At 43.5% G+C, this 22722-nt stretch overlaps 2 protein-coding genes across 2 annotated transcripts in view; both read left to right on the top strand.

Annotated features, from left to right (window-relative positions):
- The window catches only part of LOC119476126 (kin of IRRE-like protein 3), an 88572-nt gene extending 76970 nt beyond the window's left edge, over nucleotides 1-11602 (top strand). The window contains exons 6-16 of the mRNA XM_037749362.1: nucleotides 2291-2396; nucleotides 4326-4474; nucleotides 5349-5476; nucleotides 5920-6046; nucleotides 6674-6774; nucleotides 7041-7239; nucleotides 7591-7698; nucleotides 8075-8143; nucleotides 9211-9311; nucleotides 9442-9528; nucleotides 10616-11602. Of these exons, the coding sequence (XP_037605290.1) occupies nucleotides 2291-2396; nucleotides 4326-4474; nucleotides 5349-5476; nucleotides 5920-6046; nucleotides 6674-6774; nucleotides 7041-7239; nucleotides 7591-7698; nucleotides 8075-8143; nucleotides 9211-9311; nucleotides 9442-9528; nucleotides 10616-11197 (1757 nt within the window). The 3' untranslated portion in view covers nucleotides 11198-11602. The remainder of the gene's footprint in view (nucleotides 1-2290; nucleotides 2397-4325; nucleotides 4475-5348; nucleotides 5477-5919; nucleotides 6047-6673; nucleotides 6775-7040; nucleotides 7240-7590; nucleotides 7699-8074; nucleotides 8144-9210; nucleotides 9312-9441; nucleotides 9529-10615) is intronic.
- Nucleotides 11603-17038: 5436 nt separating this feature from the next.
- smfn (small fragment nuclease) lies at nucleotides 17039-22470 on the top strand. The gene is made up of 7 exons (XM_037749396.1): nucleotides 17039-17391; nucleotides 20219-20302; nucleotides 20389-20466; nucleotides 20548-20659; nucleotides 20755-20863; nucleotides 21488-21541; nucleotides 22019-22470. Exons 1-7 carry the CDS (start codon nucleotides 17128-17130, stop codon nucleotides 22140-22142), a joined length of 825 nt encoding a protein of 274 aa, XP_037605324.1. The 5' UTR covers nucleotides 17039-17127; the 3' UTR covers nucleotides 22143-22470.
- Nucleotides 22471-22722: the final 252 nt, after the last annotated feature.

The following is a 22722-nucleotide window of genomic DNA, read 5'->3' as shown; positions in this document are numbered from 1 at the left end:
AATTGTAAAAAAGGGAGAAGCTTGGAAGGTAATTGCACAAAGAGGAGGAGTGTGAGCTAAATAATGCATTTTTTTCTTTTGATGATTAATAGCCAAATGCAGAAGCGGTGTGTCCACAAACGTCCCCACGGACACCAACAGAGCACACGCACTAAAGATGCCAACACACACACACTCTCTCTGGTGTAATCGCTAAAGTTGAGCCACACATGTAGAACAGGGTGTGGTTTATCACACCGTTCTCCACGTTAGTCCAACGTTAATCACACACGGCACTAGAAGAAGGTCTCTAAACTAACCACAGATGTGTCTCGAGTCTAAAAGAAGTCGATCACTGAAGACGTCGTTAAGCACAGATTAAATATAACATCGAGAAGAACTTTATATGAAAATCATTCTTGATGCATAAGAGGTGCTGTGCAGTATTACACTGAAGCAGTTTCTTCTTTTTTCAGATTTTAAATATAAAGTCAATTCAGGCAGTTCACTGTATATATCAGGGGTTAGAGGTCAGCAACCTGCGTCTCTTCAGCTCCTCTCCAGTGGCTCCCTGTGGATTTATAAAAAATGGAAATGAATAACTGTTTTTTTCTTTACATTTTCATTTTTATTTATCATTGTTGTAGGTCTACGGTACGACGGTATGACGGAGTATTAGGGCCACATTGCGGAAACAGAATAAATCTGAGATTTCAAGAATAAAGTCATAATATTATAAAGTAGTAATTTTACGTGTTATTTTCTTTTTCTCATAAAGATATTACTTTATTCTCGTAATGTTACGACTTTTTTTCTCGTTAAGTTATGACTTTATTCTGTAAATCTCAGATGTTTTTTCCCTCAATGTGGCCCTAATACTCCGTAGTACATTGTCTCTTTGGCCCTCACTGCATTAGACTGATATACTATATACTTAGACTATAAACTGTGTTACCTTCATCACAATGATCACATGTTTTGCGGCTCCAGACAGATGAAAATGCTTCTTTTGATAGTGAAGGTTGCTGACCCCTGGTATATAGAAGTCCATGGACTGCTTCAGTTTTTCAACAAAGTATTGTATTTGGAGCGTTGTCTGACTATGAACCGGAGCGTTGGACCTTATTCTTAAATGAAATGCCGACAGTGTACTGCAACTTTCATTCTTCTTCATACAGCCTTGACTCTCCCAGGTTGTTTACTGAATCAATAAGCCACTTGAGGCTGTGATTAAGAGTTTTTAGAACAGCTATGGGGCGACAATAAGTAGCTAATTGCTTTTATAAAAAAGTTACTACATATACCTGGCAAGGTTTCATAAAATAAACACACAGCAACAAAATAATTTGCTGATAACAAATAAATCCTTCTTCCTGTAGATCTTCAGCAACAATGAGCAGAACGGTTGCCAAGCAACACACAGATTGGGGTTGATTATTAACATTTCCCCGGATGTCGCCGTTAATTGTGCAGTTGTTGAAGTCGTGTTCGATCATGTGATCGTTGTTCTTTGCTGGTACAGGGGTGTTTGTCTCTGGACTAGGTCATTTTGCGGTGCCAGAAGCGAAGACGTTGCTCCAGAATCACCAGTAAGATCGAAGGGACGGTTCACATCCATGCCCCGTCACTGACGTGATTTCTCCTGCCTCTCGGCCAACTTCAGAAACATTTTGTACACTGGTGCTTTGCACGTAGTGGTTGGTGTAGATTGCATCTTCAATAATTTTTGCCTGTTCTTTTCTATTGTCCTGTATCCACGTCACATGATTACCAAGTATCTTTCCGTGAAAATGGGAAAATGCAATATTTTAGGATAGTTTCGACATTAAAATTTGTTTTGATAACATTTCTATTGTGCATTTTATTTTTCATAATCTTTGTTCAGTGTCGGCTAAATGATTTTTAGTTTGTTCGGGTTGGAACGCAACGCTTCAACTCGTTCTCATCCCAACTCGTCGTATAACGACGGTTTGTCACGCACCTCGGCGTCACTTTCTCACGCAACGTGTAGCCAACGCATCAAACTACAACGCTCCACTACAGTCGCAGTAGACACGTGGTTAACGTTGTTAATTCAAATTAAAACATTTGCTGAGGTTTAGGCAACACAACCACTTAACTAGGTTTAGGTAAAAACATAGTGGTTTGGGTTAAAATGATTAGTTTGGAGTGTGAAAATGAAACTTAAGTGGCGTGTTCGACCTGTGATTGTATAATGTAAAGTTGCTTATACATCCAAGAATATGTCAGAATGATGACCAAGCCCCCCGTTTCCTGCTTTGACCTTCACCCTCTCATAATCTCCCCTCAGACCTGCCGATTGTTAACCTCACCGTGGATCCACAGCCGGTTCTGGAGGGAAGTCTGGTTAAATTCCGCTGCGCTGCCAAAGCCAACCCACCTGTCATCTACTACAGGTGAGCTTCACCACATTCACTGGGATGTTCTGTGTGTTGTTAACAGGAATAGTTGTGACCGAGGGGGGGAGATAACTCCCAAGGTAGTGATATGGATAACCTTCAGACAAAAGCAACGAGGCCAAAGCAAAATGATGAAGAGAGCTTTAAAGCATTGATTAAAACTAAGCTGGTTTTTCTTCTGTCAGTCCATTGAAACTAACGAAAGAACTAAAATAAAAGATAGGTGACGTGGTGCATGGTACCTCTGTGCTAGGTAAAGGAGTTGAAGTAGTAAAGCAACGTTCATGTTCTAACAAAGAAACTAAAGGAGTCATATATAATCTATCATTGGATGTGTCCAAGCGAGAACTGCTGACTAATCTGAGAGGTGAAAATGGCAGAGGAGCTCCTCACATTTAAAGATGATGACATACCGAGGAAGGTAACGCTGGGATTCACGAGCTCCTCGGTGAAATCATACGAGAGGCCTCCATTAAGGTGCTCTAATTGTCAGAAATGTGGGCATGTGATAGCTGTGTGCAAGGAAACACAACGGTGCAGACGAAGTGGAAAAGATGGTGATGGACGAGGATGTAGTGAAGTTTTGAAATGCTGCGGAGGCGACCATCCTGCTTCCTACAGAGGATGCTCTAATTATGTCAGAGCAGAACATGTTGAGAGAATAAGGAAGGAAAACAAAATCTCTTCTGCAGAAGCAGTGAGAAGGATGGAAGGAAGCAGCTAGTTAGAGCTGAAGCTGGAGGAAGGGAACCAACAAAGGGAGTTGCTATTCACATATAATCAATGAATGCTTATGTATATGTGTACTGCATATGCACAGAAAGTAAATAGTTACCAGTGCTCTTCACAGCATGAGTCCTTCTCACCATCCCCCCCAGAGGAATACCAAAGAGTAGGACGGACGAGTAAACACCCACACATGCACTCTGAGGTTATGTGAGACACGGCCTTCCAACCTACGCTTTGTGTTATTGCACGTTATGATCAATTAGCCGGTTCGACGTTCACATGTTCCCATTCCACATTGAAAAGGCAGTCTTTTGTTCTGGAGGTTCACGGCGCTGTGACTCTGCAGGCCACATCCTGGATGCATGTGGAAGTTTCAGCAGTTATTAGGTTATTAACGAAGCCCGTCACGTCGTGAATCGGCCTCTTTGTATAACTAACCCTTCCATTAGTGCCCTCCTCGAGTCCTGCAGGGTCTTCTCCTGACCCCGGGGTCTTGTCGAGATTTCACTCAGTTCAACTCTGGAAGAAAGAAATCCTGATCTCACCGCTACAGCGCATTTTACCCTTCAAATATTCAGCTTTTACTTTGGCATGTAGACGACTAACAGTGAACTGAACATGTTGAATGGAAAGTCTGTCGATATAAACTATACTAAAAGGAATTAGGTAAAAACATGCTTTGAATTTTATCTTCTTTCCAATACATTTTGACTTTTGGACTGAGGACGAAGACAGTTCGGCTACGGAGATGAGAACCGATCGCAGTGGCAGCGGTGGGAGAAAGAAGAAATCACTTCATCCCACTCAGTAGAGATAGATAGGACTGACTGCCACCGTTAGCTTTCAGCTTCTCTTTCCTGCGTGCTGTTGCCTAAAACTTGTAATAAATGCTTTATTCTTGAGTGTGCATGCATGATAGTTGAACTTACATTTAGTGCAGTGTTTAGTTACAGTAGTCGTGTAGTTCGTGCAGTAGTGCTGTTGGTGTAAAGCAGCTCTGTGAGACTTTTTCATTGGTTTGAATTGAACCCAACATTTGTATTATTATTACTGTAAAGTCATTTGAGTCTTCGTCATCTGACTTCAACAACACTGAATCTCCACATCGTGTGTTTAAAGAGAAGTCCTCGCTAAGAGGAACAGGCCGTTTAGTTTCCTCACACATGTTGTTCTGTACTCTGTTTCTGGTGGTTTCAGATGGGCCAAAGGAGGCAATGTGATTTTAGACGTGCTCGGTGACACCTATGAGATTCTTGTGGATCACTCTTTCTTCACTGAGCCCGTTTCCTGTGAGGTCACCAACGCTCTGGGGAACACCAACATCAGCAGGAACGTCGACGTCTACTGTGAGTGTTTGTCAGACGAGCTGAGATATGATGCATGTTATGTAACAATATTCTGAATAAACACACAAAACACTGATGTGGCAATACTGTTGGATATACAGTCACTTACTTTCACACACAATCCTCATATTCATATGTATATATAGTATATTTCTTTGTGCTGAGCTGAACTGTTCTCTCATCTCATACATGTCATTGTACTGTTGACCCTGCATGTTTTAACCTGCGGTATCGGGTCCGATACTGTGCTCATGTACTCGTACTCGCAAAACGGCACCGATACAACGGCTCTGATATCACTTTACGGCAGCGTGACGTTAACCTCTCGTCACCATCTTTCGGGTCCTATCGCACACGCTCAAGCTCCACCTCCCCGACGATGCGGGCGAGACGGGCCCTCACTTTCATTGCGCCACCGGGTTTTGCTTGTACCCTCTGACTCGTGCGTTCGTTAGACTCCTTGGTTCGTGTTTCAAGACGGGTCGGGTGGGTTGCAGACATCGCCGCAGACCCCTGCCACCTTTTACGTGGGTCTTTCCAAGCCGACCTAGAGCTTTTTTTTTTTTGGCATAGAGAAGTACTCGTATTGGAACTCGGTATTGGCGAGTACCCAAATGTAAGTACTTGTACTTGTACTCGGTCTGAAAAAAAATGGTATCGGTGCATCCCTAAAACAGGACAAAGGATGTGATACAAAAATGTGCAATACATCATCTCACTCTGTGCAGCGTCCAACGGTCACAGACATCCGTGGCCGCGTCAACCGCCATCCCACCAGTAACCCCAACGTGCAGGACATTGTGTTGTCTTCCTAAATGTTACGTACGGATACTTCCAAAGTACAGATCATTTCTGCAACATGTCTGTCTTCCAGTCGGGCCGAGGATGGCGGCAGAGCCTCAGTCTCTGCAGGTGGACCTGGGATCTGACGCTGTTTTTAACTGTGCTTGGACAGGAAACCCCTCTCTAACCATCGTATGGATGAAACGTGGCTCAGGAGTGGTATGTAATATTATTCACCAAAAAAATGCATTGTGACTTTTTAATATAGGGGCATCAGAACAGTGATCTGGAGCTGCAGGAGTGTGTGGATATTCATGGGAGTCCCAGAGGATCATGGAGATTTTGCACAAGCTTCTCCTAAACCTGGGCCCAGGGGTGGGAAGAGTGCTAGAAGATTATACTCAAGTAAAAGTACTGTTACTTTAAAAATACTATAGAAATGTATTTAGATAAACATTAGGTCAGCTAAATGAGTTGCATGAGTTTCCATCAGTGTTCTCCGATCCCCTCCCACCTCCGCTTCCGTATCCTTTCAGCAGAGATCATTTAAACTTTAAACGGTTTAGCTTGTGAAATGCTTTTAAATCCTTTAGTGTCAATTAACTAGACAGAATTAACTAGTGTCTCCTCCAACCTTTGAAACGGTTTCCCTCACAACGCAGGTCCTCAGCAACAAGAACACTCTGACAATGAAAGCAGTAAAGCAGGAGAATGCTGGGAAGTATGTGTGTCGGGCCGTAGTCCCCCGAGTGGGTGCCGGGGAGAGGGAGGTGTCGCTCACTGTGAACGGTACGTACGATGACCTGTCGTGCACTTTGTCCACACAGCACTTGATCCGGTCTAAAAGTAAGACAGAGGAAGAAGTTCTAATAACAGAAAACTGGAACAGATCATGTTTTATCTTATACTTTTGTATAAATTATCCATTCAGTGTGTTATTATAATTTTAGTTATTCATGTGCAAATCTAATTTTGACAACCTCAGAGCAGACAAATCCTGTTGTGATCTTTAGCGCCCCCCTAAGGGGGACCTGGACCTCAGGTTGGGAACCACCGGATTAGTCTAGTATTTGAGGAAAGCACTCGTGTATGCAGCTATTTGTTATTTATATAATGATGTCTATATAACATCCAGTGCATCAGTTTCATATTAGTATGATCTATACTGCTGATTTACTTTTCTAAAAATCCATATCAGTCAAATATGAGAAAACTATGTGAGAATTTTAAAGAAGAAAGGTAAAATGACTTAAGGTTCAAACTGATTCAACCTGCACTACATCTCAAAACCAATTAAAACCAGTAAATAAATAATGTTTCAAAGGTTTTACTGTTAACGGGACGTGAGCATGGCTCTGCCCTCCAGTTTATATTCTGTGATGATTGAGTGTTCATGCCTCGTCTGTTCCTCTACAGGTCCTCCCACCATCTCCAGCACCCAGACCCAGCAGGCGCTCTACGGAGAGAAGGGTCAGATCAAGTGCTTCATCCGCAGCACCCCTCCTCCCGACCGGATCGTGAGTCATCTCAGTCCTCCTTCCATTTATTGATTCATATCACTGATGTATAACACATTTTACCATGTTTTTGATATACGTTTAGTATTTAAAAGGAACAGTGTGTAGGATGTGGTGGCATCTAAGAGGTGTGGTTGCAGATTGCAACCAGCTGAATTCCCCTCTTAGTAATAATAATAACACATCTTTCTAGTCACCCAAGGACACTTTACAGATAATATAGGTGATAGGTGTGCTCCCAATAACATGTGTATGTTGTCCCTCAGGCCTGGTCCTGGAAGGAGACGGTGTTAGAGTCGGGGACGTCTGGACGCTACACCGTGGAGACGGTCCGTACAGAGGAGGGTGTGATCTCTACACTGACCATGAGTAACATCGTCCCCGGTGATTTCCAGACTATCTACAACTGCACGGCTTGGAACAGCTTCGGCTCCGACACCGAGATCATACGACTCAAAGAACAAGGTGAGGACGACGACATATCAGACGGATATCAGACATCTGAATTCAACCAACTTTGGAGTGTTATTTAGCCTCCTCCCAACGATAAGTTTTAAATGTTAAACTGTAGAACTTTTGTATTAAATGCTCCACACTTGAGTTATGTCTGCTGGCCGGCCCGTCAAACCCGCTCACCCGAGGACTCACTATCTGGTGCTGGAGAGCTTCCAGAGCTCCTGTCATGATATCCACAGAAAGCCTGGCAGAGGCCTGTGAGAGAGGAAACACTGGCCTCATAAACAAGAAAACTAATTACATACTGGTGTGCGTGTGTGTGTTTCTGTCCTTCTGAAATGTCCTGCTGTGTTTGTTCAGAGACTCTGCGACTGGCCGTCACCATCGGCGTGGCGGTGGGAGCCTTCCTAGCCATCTCCATCCTCCTGGGGACGCTGGGCGCTTTCTGCTGCACCAGATTCCAGAGAAGTAAGATCCCACTGAACTGAAGCTTTGGTTCAGACAAAGACACCGAAACACCCGACACTAACATTCAGACACTTTCTGAAAATGTATAATTATCTAATCTGAATTTGTATGGTCAGTTTTTGTAGAATCAAAGGTTACACCAACACACCTGAAAGGATCATTCATGATAATGAACCATCATTTTTTACAGTGTAACAGAGAGACGTATCTGCCAGCATCAGCTGATGTGAAACATTCCTTCAGTTGAGTTGCTGTAATCTTTGATTTGGGTTTGTGCAGTTTGATCTTTATATCTGCTTCACTGTGTGGAGGGCAGGATTCTCCACCCTACATATTGTATGACTAGAGTACATGTTGTGTTTGTCACCATCTACAGAGGATGTCCATCTGGTCATGTCTTCTCTTCCTGTGTCCCTTTCGCGCCAGAGGGATGTGAAAACAGAAAGTAAGGCCTTAATAAACAACAATGTGTGAATGGTTCACAGACTGTGTGCTTCCACTGCCACTTTTTTTCTTGTTAACCTTTGACTTTATTATCATAATTTTATGACTTTTTTTCCCATAAACCTATGACTTTAATCTCGTAATCTCAGATTTATTTTTTTCCTCAATGTGGCCCTAATACTCCGTCATACCGTCGTACCATAGACCTACAGGAGGAGCTAAAGAGACGCAGGTTGCTGACCCCTGGGGGTCTAGGCGGGGAATCTAGACATGAGACGTATAGTGTGACTCCCCACCCTTCCCCAGTTACACAGAATATATCATAATTTGTATTTATTTTTATTTATTAAAAGCTTCAGAGCTGAGCCGTGCCCACAACAACAAACAAAAGTCCACTAATCAGAACCTAAACCTCCCGAACAGAAGACGACTCTCTGACCTGAGCTCCGAGATCAAAAACAAGAAGACTACTGAACAGATTACTCAGTGTCCATCATTTACAGTAGCAGAATTATTCACAAACGGACAGAACTGCAAAGTTTATGAACCTCAAATCACAACATAACAACACCAGCTTTTTAAATGGCCAGATGTTCGGGAACACGATAGTGTTACCAAGATGGAATTTATTCATGTGCTCAGTAATAAGTTCAGGTCCCACTGCAGCACGCTGCAAAGAGTGTTGTAATTATCACTGTCACAGTGAGATGTGAGGATAACTGCTTTTGGAGCTGCCATGAGTGCATTAGGTGGTTAGATACGGTGTGGTACAGAGTAACCAGTGGACGTCTGCGTTGTGTTGGTCAGATAGTAAAGACATTTTAACATTTGTTAAAATCAATATATTGACAGGTTGGAATAGACATAACATCGTAGGGAACACAAATATAAACTAAACAGTACGATAAATAATGGGATGGATAAGGATAATAAATCAGCCAAAAGAAATGACACCCACCTCTCCCACAGGATAATGTACAAAAGGGTATTTCTAGTAAGGACCACAGAAGCAGAGAATGACCCTGTTCTGACCCTGCTCTGTCTCTTCCTCTCCTCCACATCTCAAAGGAGTGATTTCAGCTAAAAATGACATTCGGGTGGAGATCGTCCACAAAGATCACAACGCAGCGCGGGAGAGCGAGGAACATACGAGCATCAAACAGATGATGGTGAGTGAACGCAGTTTGACGCTCTGATGCAGGCTTTTTCTCATCATCTGTTAGGCATTATGTCTAAGGCTTACTGGTCTACTGTATCGACTATCTCTGAACACTGATTAACTGATTAACCATGATGCAGATGGACTGCGGTGACTTCCAGCAGGAGCCCGTGCTGAAGCAGCTCGAGGTGCTCGAGGAGGAAGAGAAGGAGTTCCAGCACATCACGGTGGGTGAACACTGACAACATTTAGGCAAAATGTCACCTGCAGGAAATCTGATGGCTCAGCTTCAGTGAGTCAATTACCCTTTTACTGTATTTACTGAGGCAGAGAGGGACTGTTAGCGTCCCGTTCAATAACAGACGGCTGTGTATCAGGCCACATACCGGAGGCTTCAGGCACAGGGGGTGATAGAGCGTGCCACACGTTTCTATACTCCAACTTTAAAGGTTGAGACCAACTAACATAGCATTCCTTTACGTTACTACAAATACCAATCAAAAGAGGAACAGTGGAACATCTTCTTTCTGCCTGTCCAAAAGAATCTCACAGCCTGCAGGTTGGGACACACACAGGAGAGATAACCTGAGAGAAAGAGAAATGGTTCCCCTCTCTGGTCCTGTTGAACCTTCTGGGAAAAAGAGTAGGAAGAGATAACCATTAAAGATATTTATGTCTTAGCTCTGTGGCAGCAGCATCAGGATTTAGTTCTGGTTTGATAAGACTCTTATTACTCTCATTGAGTCAACCGTGTTCTTTCTACTGCCTCATAGTCATTTAAAGCTCAGCACAGCCACATCTGAATCCTCACAAAGACATTATAACCGACAGTGATGACGTTGTCCGCAGTAGCCCAAGCATGCTTCCACCATCAGTGGTCACTGCAGAGGACCACGCTGTCCCTCAATACATTTTCATTTTGAGGAACAAAACACACTCAAAAGTCCAACTGAAGTTGAAATGCATGTTGTCTGCTGTATGACAGCGCCCCCGTCTGTGCAGATGTTATGCCAGCTGGAACGCAGTTGTTCTTCTTTGTATATCCAGTAGCCAGTCAAAGCATTTCATTTTAAGCTGTGGAACTGACTAACAGCCAAGATGTTGATGTTGAAGAAGGCCTGAGGGCCGAAACACCATCACAATAGAACAGATCCATCTGGAACCAGAATATGAGACAGAGCTGCAGACCAGCTCAATTATGCTGTGCAGTCTTGCATATGATTTGACAGACAATAAAATGTATCAACATATCTAGTTTATTGTCTCACTGCAACTTTTTGAATACATCTTTTTTACTTCTTTTGCACGTCCTAGGACCCCACCAATGGCTACTACAGTGTCAACACCTTCAACGAGCACCACACCACCTTTAACGAGCACCACCCCACCTTCAACGAGCACCACACCACCTTCAACGAGCACCACCCCACCTTCAACGAGCACCACGCCACCTTCAACGAGCACCACACCACCCCCACCATGTCCCCAGCCCCCAGCCAGACTCCCGACGTAGTCCGAAGCCCACCTCCTGGAACTATGACCGTCGGCAAGCAGCGGGTGCCCACCGGCATGTCCTTCACCAACATCTACAACACCCTGGGTGCCGGTCCCAACCGCCTGTACGACTACAGCCAGCGCTTCGCACTGGGCATGGGCAGCAGCTCCATCGAACTGTGCGAGCGGGAGTTTCAGCGGAGCTCGCTCAGCGACTCCAGCTCCTTCATCGACACGCAGTGCGACAGCAGCGTCAGCAGCTACAGCAAGCAGGACGGTTACATGCAGTTTGACAAGGACAGCAAGACCTCGGCCTCATCCTCCTCCCACTATTCCCAGTCCTCCTCCCAGAACTGCGACCTCACCAGGCCTCTGCAGAAACGCATGCAGACCCACGTCTAACAGCTCATGACTGGGATTACGAGGATGGACGAGGTGTTCCAAAGAAACATTTTACCTACATAGATGACATGTTTTTCATCGCTTGATTGGTATTCCAACTGAAGGACATAACAGGATTCTAGATGCCAACGTTTGAAGCTACACACCTCAATGAACCTGCTGGAATCAAAGTGGGACTTCTAAAACATGCCAACTTAAAAAAAATATGACAATCATTTGTCTGCTTTCTCTGCTCATAAAAAAAACCAAACAGGAGTTTTCTGCCGTTTCCATTTTTGTTCACTTGGTCGACTGCCTTGACGTAACCAGGGGTCAGCAACATGCAGCTCTTCAGCTCCTCTCCAGTGGCTCCCTGTGGAGTTTTAAATATGGAAATGAATAACTGTTCTTTGTTTACATTTTCATTTTGATTTATCATTGTTGTAGGTCTATGTTACGACAGAGTATTAGGGTCACATTGATGAACATTTTACGTGTTATTTTCTTTTTTCTCGTAATATTCTGACTTTATTGTGTAAATCTCAGACGTGTTTTCCCTCAATGTGGTCCTAATACTCCGTAGTACATTGTCTCTTTGGCCCTCACTGCATTAGACTTATATACTATATACTCAGACTATAAACAGTGTTACCTTCATCACAATGATCACATGTTTTGTGGCTCCAGACTCCGGCTCTTTTGATAGTAAAGGTTGCTGACCTCTGGTCTAGTGATGGTTAGTTATCAGACACAACCAATCAGAACAAGAACCATGTTGTACCAAACTATTACCACCAACACTGCTATGTGGCAATAATAAAGTATCTAGCTGCTCCTCTGCCGCTCACAGCTCGGAGGTTATTGTTAAAATGGCTTTCCACATGAGCACGTTGGAGGCAGCTGACACAGCAGCGAGCTCTGTTAGATGTCACTCATTTCTTGCACATCAGACACCTCAACACCCTGTTTACTGCTCGCTGCATTACAAATGGGTTTGTATAATGTGCTGTACATTGTTTCGGCCCTTTAATAATAATTATTATTTTTCAGACTTTCAGTGTAATGCTCCGCAAAGGATAATTCATCATGAAGAATGCATGGAGAATCATGTTGCCCAATACATGCAAAGGCAACTTTCAGATGCTTTTGTTCATCCACCTGCTGCTTTTTGTTCCATTGTACCTCCAGAAAGGACCTCATGATGTTTACAAGTGTAGTGCAAGGGGTATTGAGGTCTGTACTTTTCCCATTTAATGTGAGACACTTGTGTGTGTACTGTATCTCTGGGAAGCACTTTCTAGCTGCCAGAGCAGGTTGTCATTTCCATATTTGATTGATATATTATGTCGTAACACTAGAGCTCTGTAAAACCCAGCATTTTGTGTACTGTGATTTGACATGGGCTGAGGATGAAGTGAGATTCTTGCTGTCTGACATCTCTGGTCTTCTGGGGACTTTGATGCCCACTGTTTTAAGTGAGCCAGAATGCTATAGAGCTGGAGACAAAACTAGGGATGCACCGATACCACTTTTTTTCAGACCGAGTACAAGTACATATATTTGGGTACTCGCCGATACGAGTACCGATACGAGTACTTCTCTGTGCCAAAAGACCCTCGTTAACAGCCAGCTGGAGGGTGTGAACGACACACGGCAGGCTGGGGAGTCCCGCGGTGCTGCGCCGCGACCGGCTCTCGGTCGGCTTAGAAAGGCTCGGGGCGAAGGTGCTTCCCGGGGCCGTGGACAAAATGCTCGCAGCTCCCTCTCTCCTCGCCGGGGAGGGACGGGGCTCCCGGTGCGACTGTCGACCGAGGCGTTCCTTGGTCCTTAGTGCGGCTCGGCACACGTAAAAGGCTCCAGAGGTCTGCGGCGATGTTTATAACCCACCCGACCCGTCTTGAAACACGGACCAAGACTCTAACGCACGAGCGAGTCAGAGGGTGCAAGCAAAACCCTGTTGCGCAATGAAAGTTAGGGTCGGCGCGCCCCTGTGCGGGGAGGAGCATGAGTGCGTGCGATAGAACCCGAAAGATGGTGAAGAGAGGTTAACGTGACGCTGCCATAAAGTGGTATCGGTGCCGTTGTATCGGAGCCGTTTTGCGAGCACCAGTACATGAGCACAGTATCGGACCCGATACTGGTATCGGTATCGGTGCATCCCTAGACAAAATGCTATCATTAGTTTGAAGCCTAAAAATTAGATTGCTGGAATCAAGAACAATGACTTAAAAAAGCAAACACAGGTACTACCGCAAATATCAGTTTGAGAACTTCTATGAGGAATTTAAGATAAGTCTTTCTGAAATGATTGTGAGTTCCCGGGTGGTTTAATAGGCCATCAGTCAAAGCAGCCACACAATAAAATCATGCTGCAACAAGTGTTTAGGATCCAAAGGGCAATCAGCCAATAGAAATGATGGACAACACAGCGTGACACTTTGTCCACACAGGGAACTTCAGCAGCGCGTGGCCGCTGCCTTGCTGAACGGCTGCATCTTTCACGCATGTGGCGTCCACACCAGCTGCATGTCTGCTGCTGCTGCCAGCCCTTTCTTTCTACATAAGAGTTTGCCTTTCATAACAGCCATTTCATTTCATTATAAAAGTCATTTCTATTTATTTTAGACAGAAAAAGGTTAAGAACCGTATGGTAATTTGTAAATAATAGTAATAATCCACAATTAAAACCCCGTCCTTTATTCATTCATGGAGCTGTGCAAGTCACTGCATGTTCTACAACACTGTCCTGCACATATTTCAGAATAAAAGCCTTGTGTTAACAAATGAAGGAATTCTGTCCACAGAAAAAAAAACGCTTCAGGGCTTTTATTTTTAAATGAATGTGCGGCTCGCAGTAAAAGAGTAGGCGAAACACGGAGGGGGAAATAAAAAACAAGAGGTTCCGCAGCCGCCACGCGCTGCTGACGTTCCCCGTGTGGGCACGCCGTGAGACAGCCGAGGAACACAAATAATAAGGTCAAAGGTTGTCAGAAAGGGATGTGGTTGGAGTGAAGCAAGCACAAAATGGTACATCCCATAACTACTCAAGTTCTACCAATGATTATAACTGAACAGCATGGGTTGATGTACTGTCATAACTGAGCACTTACAAAATGCATTAGGCTCACTCTTACTACTGTAATAAAATGAATCTCATCATGTTCGGCAATCCTATTGGATATCTGTTGTGAACATACATTACTGTACAGAAAGAAAGGTTTTGTGCCAACATTGTGTTTTGATTAATTAAAGAAAATTAAAATATACCTCAATGCTGCTTGATCGGAGGTATTTTTGTTCTCTGTGGTCGAAGTTATAGATGTTGTCACTAAGATTTTAATTTGTTAAACTTGCTGCAACAAAATGTTGATCTCCCTGATCTAAATATGAGCATTTTAAGATGTTAAAGAGCAAAAAATGAATAACACTATAGCTTTAAAACCATGTCAGTGGTCAGTAGCATAAATGACCTGAATCCTCTCGTCTCTCTGCCTTCAACATTTCCCTCTCCGTCCTCTCTCACCCTCTGTATTCACTGCCTGTCCCTTTCTCTGGGACTCCTCACGTCTTTGTGTTGGTGTTGAACAGCACAGGGACATAATGATAATCCTATCTTGGGCACCAGTGGTGTAGGCAGAAATCACAGTGTGGGGGGGGCACAGAGAAAATCAGGTGGGCATGTCCCGTCCAAGACCAAACATCTACTTATAAGACTCTGAAAGGCATAATAGGAGCCATGCACCACAGTTTGATCCTACAAGCCTTCTACATCATCATCATCATCAGAGGTAATGTTACAGGTCACCTGACATGTATATTTATCTTCTTTCCTCACTCTTGTTCAGCTTTGTTCACCTTGTTTTTAGCTGCATTTCTATTTCCGTCGTACAATGAGAGCAAAATAACCAGAGTCAAACTCCTGGTAGCCGACGTGTGCAGGTCTACTCATACCTGGACAACCAAGCTGATTCTGATCCAACAAGACAAACAGAAACAGCATAGCATAGCATAACCTGGCATGGTGGCCACATATTCACACACACAGCTGGCAGCAACATCAGCATAAAACCCAATAAACAATAATAATGAAATCGGCCATTAGTCCATAAATGATCTTACTGTTGATGATTCCAGCAGGAGATGACGGGGCTTCTTGGTGTTGAACACTGAAATGACTTCATAGTCCCTTTCAAAGGTGAGCAGGGACAAAGAGTTCAGTCTGATGTGATGCCCTGATGACAGTTTCTATCTTCCACCAGTAGGCCTTGTTCTGGGTCCAGTAGGGTGAGTCTTTGACCAGTAGGCCTTGTTCTGGGTCCAGTAGGGTGAGTCTTTGACCTGTAGGCCTTGTTCTGGGTCCAGTAGGGTGAGTCTTTGACCAGTAGGCCTTGTTCTGGGTCCAGTAGGGTGAGTCTTTGACCTATAGGCCTTGTTCTGGGTCCAGTACTGAAGTCTATCTTTAGCAACAAAGATAACCTACAACAACTCACACAATGATGAAGCCACTAAGGCACTAAGGCTACTGATTCAACTGTAGATCACAGCTTTAACACAAAGGTTTGGAGGCAGAGGACAGAACAAGGCTGCTGTCAGACTGCTGTCAGACTACCTGAGCATTTTAAACTGCTGAGATGATGGTTGGACCAATCAGCAGCAGACACACCCCAGACAGAACCCACACCTCCAGCCAATCAGAGAGAGAGCACCTAGATGGGAAACAAAGATCCTCACCAGACAAAGACACTCACTCTCACACAAAAACACAAACACATTCTATATTCATTGTAAAAAAGTATGAGGCTGAAAGACAAAGATTACAGGAACAAGTCAGAGAGGAGGGACGGAACTGGGATTTGATGAGGATACTGGGAACACAGGGTGAGAGGGTTGAAGGCACCAGGAAGGCACTATTAGGCCCAATTCCATTCCGGCCCCACCACCCTCCAACTCCGCGGTGGAGTGAACTCTGTTTGTAGTCACACTGACAGCTCAATGAAGCTCCTGAAGCTGAAATATAGAGTGATATTGTGCTTTTAGCTGACGTGTGTCGCCTCACTGTGTTGAGCGATGCTCCTTCATGTCTATGTAGAGCGAGCACAAGCGCCAGCAACAGGACGCTGACTTTAGTTGACTTAATGGACACAGGTTTTGCTGTTAACAAGACATTTCTGATTCTTACAAACAGTCCCTTTAAGTAAAGCAGAGGTTAAAACTATCATTAAGGACTACATGCACAAAACCTGGCAGGAATATTGGGACTTAAGTGACACAGGGAGACATTTGTACAGTATTCAGAAACATGTAGGAGCTGGTGGAATACAGAGAGGGGAGCCCAATGGGAAGAGATGGTCATTACCCGTCTGAAATAGGACATACAGGATTAAACCAAACACTCTATAGAATAGGCAAGCACCCAACTGGACTATGCACGCACTGTAATAAACCAGAAACTGTCAAACATGTTCTCATGGAGCACAACAAATATGACAAAGAAAGAAGGGAACTGATATCAGGAGTAAATTATGGAAATATTACAATCTGCTAGGAAAGACATCTAAGAAAGTACACAATTTTCTAATTAATTACTGAAGGGCAACAGGAATAATGGAGATAATTTAATTATTATTATTATTATTATTATTATTATTATTATTGATAATAATAATAATAATTATTATTATTATTATTATTTTTTATTTTATTGTTTTTTTTTGTTTTTGTTTTTTATTTATTTATTTAATTAATTAATTAATTTATTTATTGTTCCTGCCAATCTCCTGCTCCACTCCTCCAGTAGTCCAGCAGGTGGCGGTAATGCACCTCTAAGCTGGTTTACCAACCGCCAATAAACACCAAAGAAGAAGAAGAGGAGCTGCGCATGCGCAGATCTGTCTGTCTCTGCAGCTCTCTGTCCATGCTGTCTGTCTCTCTCTGTCTCTGTCTGTCTCCGGATGTCTCTGGTGTGTTGTCGGTCTTCATCCTGGTCTCTGGTTGTCTCTGTTGGTCTCTGCAGGAGCAGGTTTAGTAAAGCAGCAGCTCGTTCTCTCAGTAGTCGAGTTGTTGTTCAGAGAAACGAACCGGTTAACCGACTAATAATAAACCCCTCATCATCCTCCTCCTCCTCCTCCTGGTCCAGAACCAGCAGAACCAGCAGAACCAGCAGCAGCATGTCCTCCACCACGATGTCCCGGAGACTGGTCTGGGTGGACCTGGAGGTGAGATACTGAGATACAGACCAGACTAACCAGACTAACCAGAGTAACCAGAGTAACCAGAGTAACCAGAGTAACCATGGTAACCAGAGCTACCATGGTAACCAGAGTAACTAGAGTAACCAGAGCTACCATGGTAACGAGAACTGAGGACTGTAACTAACGGTGACGTTACCGGTAACGGTGAAGTGTAACGTGTAACGTTATTAAACTAGCTGAGTCAGAGCTGACGTGTTCTGAGTACCGGTACCGGTACCGGTATGTTTTGTAACGGGAACCTGACGTTATGTTAACAGATGTTAAAACAGATGCTCAGGTCCATTCTGACTCAACATCTGGATCTCTACATCTCCATCCTCCTCACTGTCTCTAGATCTCCATCCTCCTGACTGTCTCTACATCTCCATCCTCCTGACTGTTTCTCTACATCTCCATCCTCCTGACTGTCTCTCTAGATCTCCATCCTCCTGACTGTCTCTCTAGATCTCCATCCTCCTGACTGTCTCTCTACATCTCCATCCTCCTGACTGTCTCTCTACATCTCCATCCTCCTGACTGTCTCTCTAGATCTCCATCCTCCTGACTGTCTCTCTACATCTCCATCCTCCTGACTGTCTCTCTACATCTCCATCCTCCTGACTGTCTCTCTACATCTCCATCCTCCTGACTGTCTCTCTAGATCTCCATCCTCCTGACTGTCTCTCTAGATCTCCATCCTCCTGACTGTCTCTCTACATCTCCATCCTCCTGACTGTCTCTCTACATCTCCATCCTCCTGACTGTCTCTAGATCTCCATCCTCCTGACTGTCTCTCTACATCTCCATCCTCCTGACTGTCTCTCTACATCTCCATCCTCCTGACTGTCTCTCTACATCTCCATCCTCCTGACTGTCTCTAGATCTCCATCCTCCTGACTGTCTCTCTAGATCTCCATCCTCCTGACTGTCTCTCTACATCTCCATCCTCCTGACTGTCTCTCTACATCTCCATCCTCCTGACTGTCTCTCTACATCTCCATCCTCCTGACTGTCTCTACATCTCCATCCTCCTGACTGTCTCTCTACATCTCCATCCTCCTGACTGTCTCTAGATCTCCATCCTCCTGACTGTCTCTACATCTCCATCCTCCTGACTGTCTCTAGATCTCCATCCTCCTGACTGTCTCTCTAGATCTCCATCCTCCTGACTGTCTCTCTACATCTCCATCCTCCTGACTGTCTCTCTACATCTCCATCCTCCTGACTGTCTCTCTACATCTCCATCCTCCTGACTGTCTCTCTACATCTCCATCCTCCTGACTGTCTCTACATCTCCATCCTCCTGACTGTCTCTCTACATCTCCATCCTCCTGACTGTCTCTAGATCTCCATCCTCCTGACTGTCTCTCTACATCTCCATCCTCCTGACTGTCTCTCTAGATCTCCATCCTCCTGACTGTCTCTCTACATCTCCATCCTCCTGACTGTCTCTCTACATCTCCATCCTCCTGACTGTCTCTCTAGATCTCCATCCTCCTGACTGTCTCTCTAGTAGAGTCAGTATTCAATAAGATTTAGTCCAGGGCTCAACCTTTACTATCTAAAGAGACATTTTAGGCAAAATAATAAAAATAAGAATCTGTCTGGAGCCGCAAAACATGTGATCATTGTGATGAAGGTAACACAGTTTATAGTCTAAGTATATAGTATATAAGTCTAATGCAGTGAGGGCCAAAGAGACAATGTACTACGGAGTATTAGGGCCACATTGAGGGAAAACACATCTGAGATTTACACAATAAAGTCATAACTTTATGAGAATAAAAGTCGTAATATTACGAGAAAAAAAGGCATAACTTTACGTGAAAAAGTTGTACTATTACGAGAATAAAGTTAAAATATTACGAGAAAAACAAGTTGTAATATTATGGGAAAACTTAATTTTTAAAATAAGGGCTATTAGAGTGTTCGTACTGTGGAGTTGATTCACCTCAAAAATAAATGATCCGCTGAGTTCCAGACGTCTCTTTCCCAATATAAGTCTATGGGAAAAAGTCTTTTTGTGCCCAGTCATCACGTGACAGACACGGAAGTTGTTGTACCGCCGTTTGGCCACTACGAAAGTCCAGATCGTCGACCGGCACCCTCCCTTGGGGCTTGGTTTTAGCTCATTTCAACGGAATTGCGTTGCTAGGCAACAGTTCAGGTCCGTGTTTACTTCCTGTCAGCTGATGTCATTCACATCCACACTGCAACCGGAAATAAACTGGGACACATTTAGAATGTTTACGTTTAAAACCATGTAATGGTTTAATATATTGTATATTTGTGACATCACAAATGGACAGAAATCCTCACGGCTTTTTTCAAACGCAGAGTTTCTGAATACGGACTGTGTGTGTATTTCTCCGTATATTGAACATTTCAATACTTTCACTTATTTATATATATCACTTAAACCAGCTTTATAATATAACAGACATGACAATCTCACTTTTTACAATATGGGACCTTTAAAGATGCATGACGACGAGTACAAAATAACACCCAGAAACAGTATTGCAGCAATAAGCCGGTTTTTAAAAGGTGTAACATCTGCTTGTAAATACTGATTTGGACACATTTATTGATAGGATATTACTGGTAAAGTGTGTGAACAACCCAGCAAACACCTTTAAGATAAAGACTTTGACTATTTATGTTCCTGTTATTCTGTTGTTCTCTGCCCGTCGATGCTGTTGTGAACCCGTCCATGCTGTTTAAGAAGGAATTAAGTACTGTAAGATGTAAAGCGATGCAGCTTTTGAGGGCCGCGTGTTGGAGAACTAAGTCTCTGTGTGTGTTATTTCAGATGACAGGTCTGGACATTGAGAAGGACAAGATCATTGAGATGGCGTGCATCATCACAGACGCTGACCTGAACGTTTTGGCTGAGGTAACAGAAACACATAAACACAATTAGACTGCCGCTTCTCTTCTATCTCATCTTGTTAATTCAGCTCATCTGTTCTCTGTCGGCAGGGCCCCAACTTGATAATTAACCAGCCAAACGAGCTGCTGGAAGGGATGTCGGAGTGGTGTATAGAGCATCATGGAAAGGTAAGCTGTTCTTTGTGGAAGAAAAATAGATAGAAAATCACAAAGCGAGTGATGTTTACAGCCGGTGTAATTGTGTCTCAGTCAGGACTGACCCAGGCTGTACAGGACAGTAAAATCACCCTGGAACAAGCAGAGTATGAGTTCCTGTCCTTCGTCAGACAGCACACCCCGCCTGGACAGTGTCCCCTCGCCGGTGAGATACTGTTTAGCATCAGCTGCAGTCACTGTGATATCACTCGACTGATTAGGTTCCTACAGTCGTACATCCTGTGATTCCTCTTCCTGCAGGTAACTCTGTGCATGCGGACAAGAAGTTCCTGGACAAGTACATGCCACAGTTTATGTACCACCTCCACTACCGAATCGTTGACGTCAGCACCATTAAGGAGCTTTGCAGGTCAGTGTTGCATCACCTGTCCTCTGGACTTTTTTAATTCTTTTTTTTATTTTCTGTTTAAATAAAATAGAAAATCAATTATTTAAATAAAATATTTAATTAAATTTTATATTATCATATTAGATAACACCGTATAGTCTAATATATGATAAATGGGTACTGCATATAGACAGAGGAAAAGCAGGTCCTGTTGATGAATAGATACTGTAAATATGTACAGTTTTTGCATACATTACAGCTCCATACATAATTAAACATTTTATGAAGCTAAAGATGCTGTGTGTTCTATATTTAAACTGTATACCAAAAACATGCATCATCCTTTGACATTTTTGCACACATTGATGATGTCACTATCGTCTCCTCTCTCTGTAATCCTCCAGAGGTGTAACCCCCCCGCCCGTATCTAACACCTGAGCTAGTTAGTATGCATTGCTCCCGGGTTGTGACAGTCAGGTTGTATCTGAATTGTCCTGACAAGCGTCAGAAAACCCGGGTCCAACCCTGGTCATTGGTGTGAAAGTGGTATAATTAGCAGTACATCAGTAGAAAATTAAATTCTCTTCGCTATGTCTGTATTATTAGATAAATGTGTGTTTGTTTCTGTTTAATAAATGCCTTCAGACGGTGGTTTCCAGAGGAATACAAGCTGGCGCCTCACAAGAAAGCCGCCCACAGGTAAACAAAACAAGCTTATGAACATCATCATGTCAAGAATGATTGTGGATCTTTTTTATTTTCCAACTGAGGTTTTACTTTTGTAGCTTTAGCCTTTGTTGCTATCAGTTATTGCTGAGTCATCACTACTCAATCACTACAACACAGTCAGACAGGCTGGAAACCAACCAACAGTTTATCCACGTTATCTAAACCACACACTGCACTACTCCAGTAAGTACAGGAGTTTAAAGTTGAAGCAAGAAGTGGGTCTGTAAACTGTGATAGAGTTCTACAGTTTGGGTGATGCTTTACCTGTTCAGCTTTATTTACTCTTCAAAATAAGTTAAAGTTACCTGGGCTTGTCATGTTTCTTGCCTCAGCTGACGTCTAGATCCGGTTTGAAATGAATCAAAATGATCCTTTAAGCTGACTTTAAAGTTCAGAGGAATGTGCATGACTAAGGGAATACTGTGAAACTGTGGTTTCCTCCTGCAGAGCCTTGGGTGACATCCAGGAGAGCATTAAAGAGCTGCAGTACTACAGAGCCAACATCTTCAAAGCCTCAACGGAGGAGAAGAAGCGCAGGATCGTAGAAAACGGAGGCAGCGCCGATAGTTAACAACAGTTAGCACATACTGTATGAGTGAGACGAGGGAACGTTCAGTGTTGTTACCACTTTTCAGTCAGGGAGATCTCTGTGATTGTCTTCATTGATTTTAGTTTCTGTTCAGTGATCCTTTGTTTCAGTATAGTTGAAAAGTTAAATGTAGAGGTTTCATCTTGTAACCGTTTATTCAAAAGAAATCTATTTTTTCAAAGTTTAAAAGAGGAGCATTTGAAAAAAAAGTGACCTTGCAGTTTTGTATTTATTAAACTTTAGTCTGGGATGGACTTTCATTTTCTCTTGTTTTTAAATGAAACCAAATAAACTCTGATCCCTGAGGAAACCGTCCATTCCACCTGTGTCACTTTATCAACTGAATACCACACACACTAAATGGAACAGAGTTCAGACTATGTGGTGCATTCACACAGGAGAAAGTGACTGAATCACACAAAAGTACACATTAATATATGTTGAGCTTGGTGTTGACGGGCGCTGCTGTCCCCCCAATGAAATACTGGAGCAGCTCAACTAAACACTGATGTGATGGGACCGCTTCCTGGTGGAAAACAAACCCTACATTTTGTCCCTCTTG

This window comes from Sebastes umbrosus, chromosome 17 (assembly GCF_015220745.1).
Source record: "Sebastes umbrosus isolate fSebUmb1 chromosome 17, fSebUmb1.pri, whole genome shotgun sequence".
Lineage (NCBI taxonomy): Eukaryota > Metazoa > Chordata > Actinopteri > Perciformes > Sebastidae > Sebastes > Sebastes umbrosus.
This window is presented reverse-complemented; position numbering and strand designations above follow the sequence as displayed.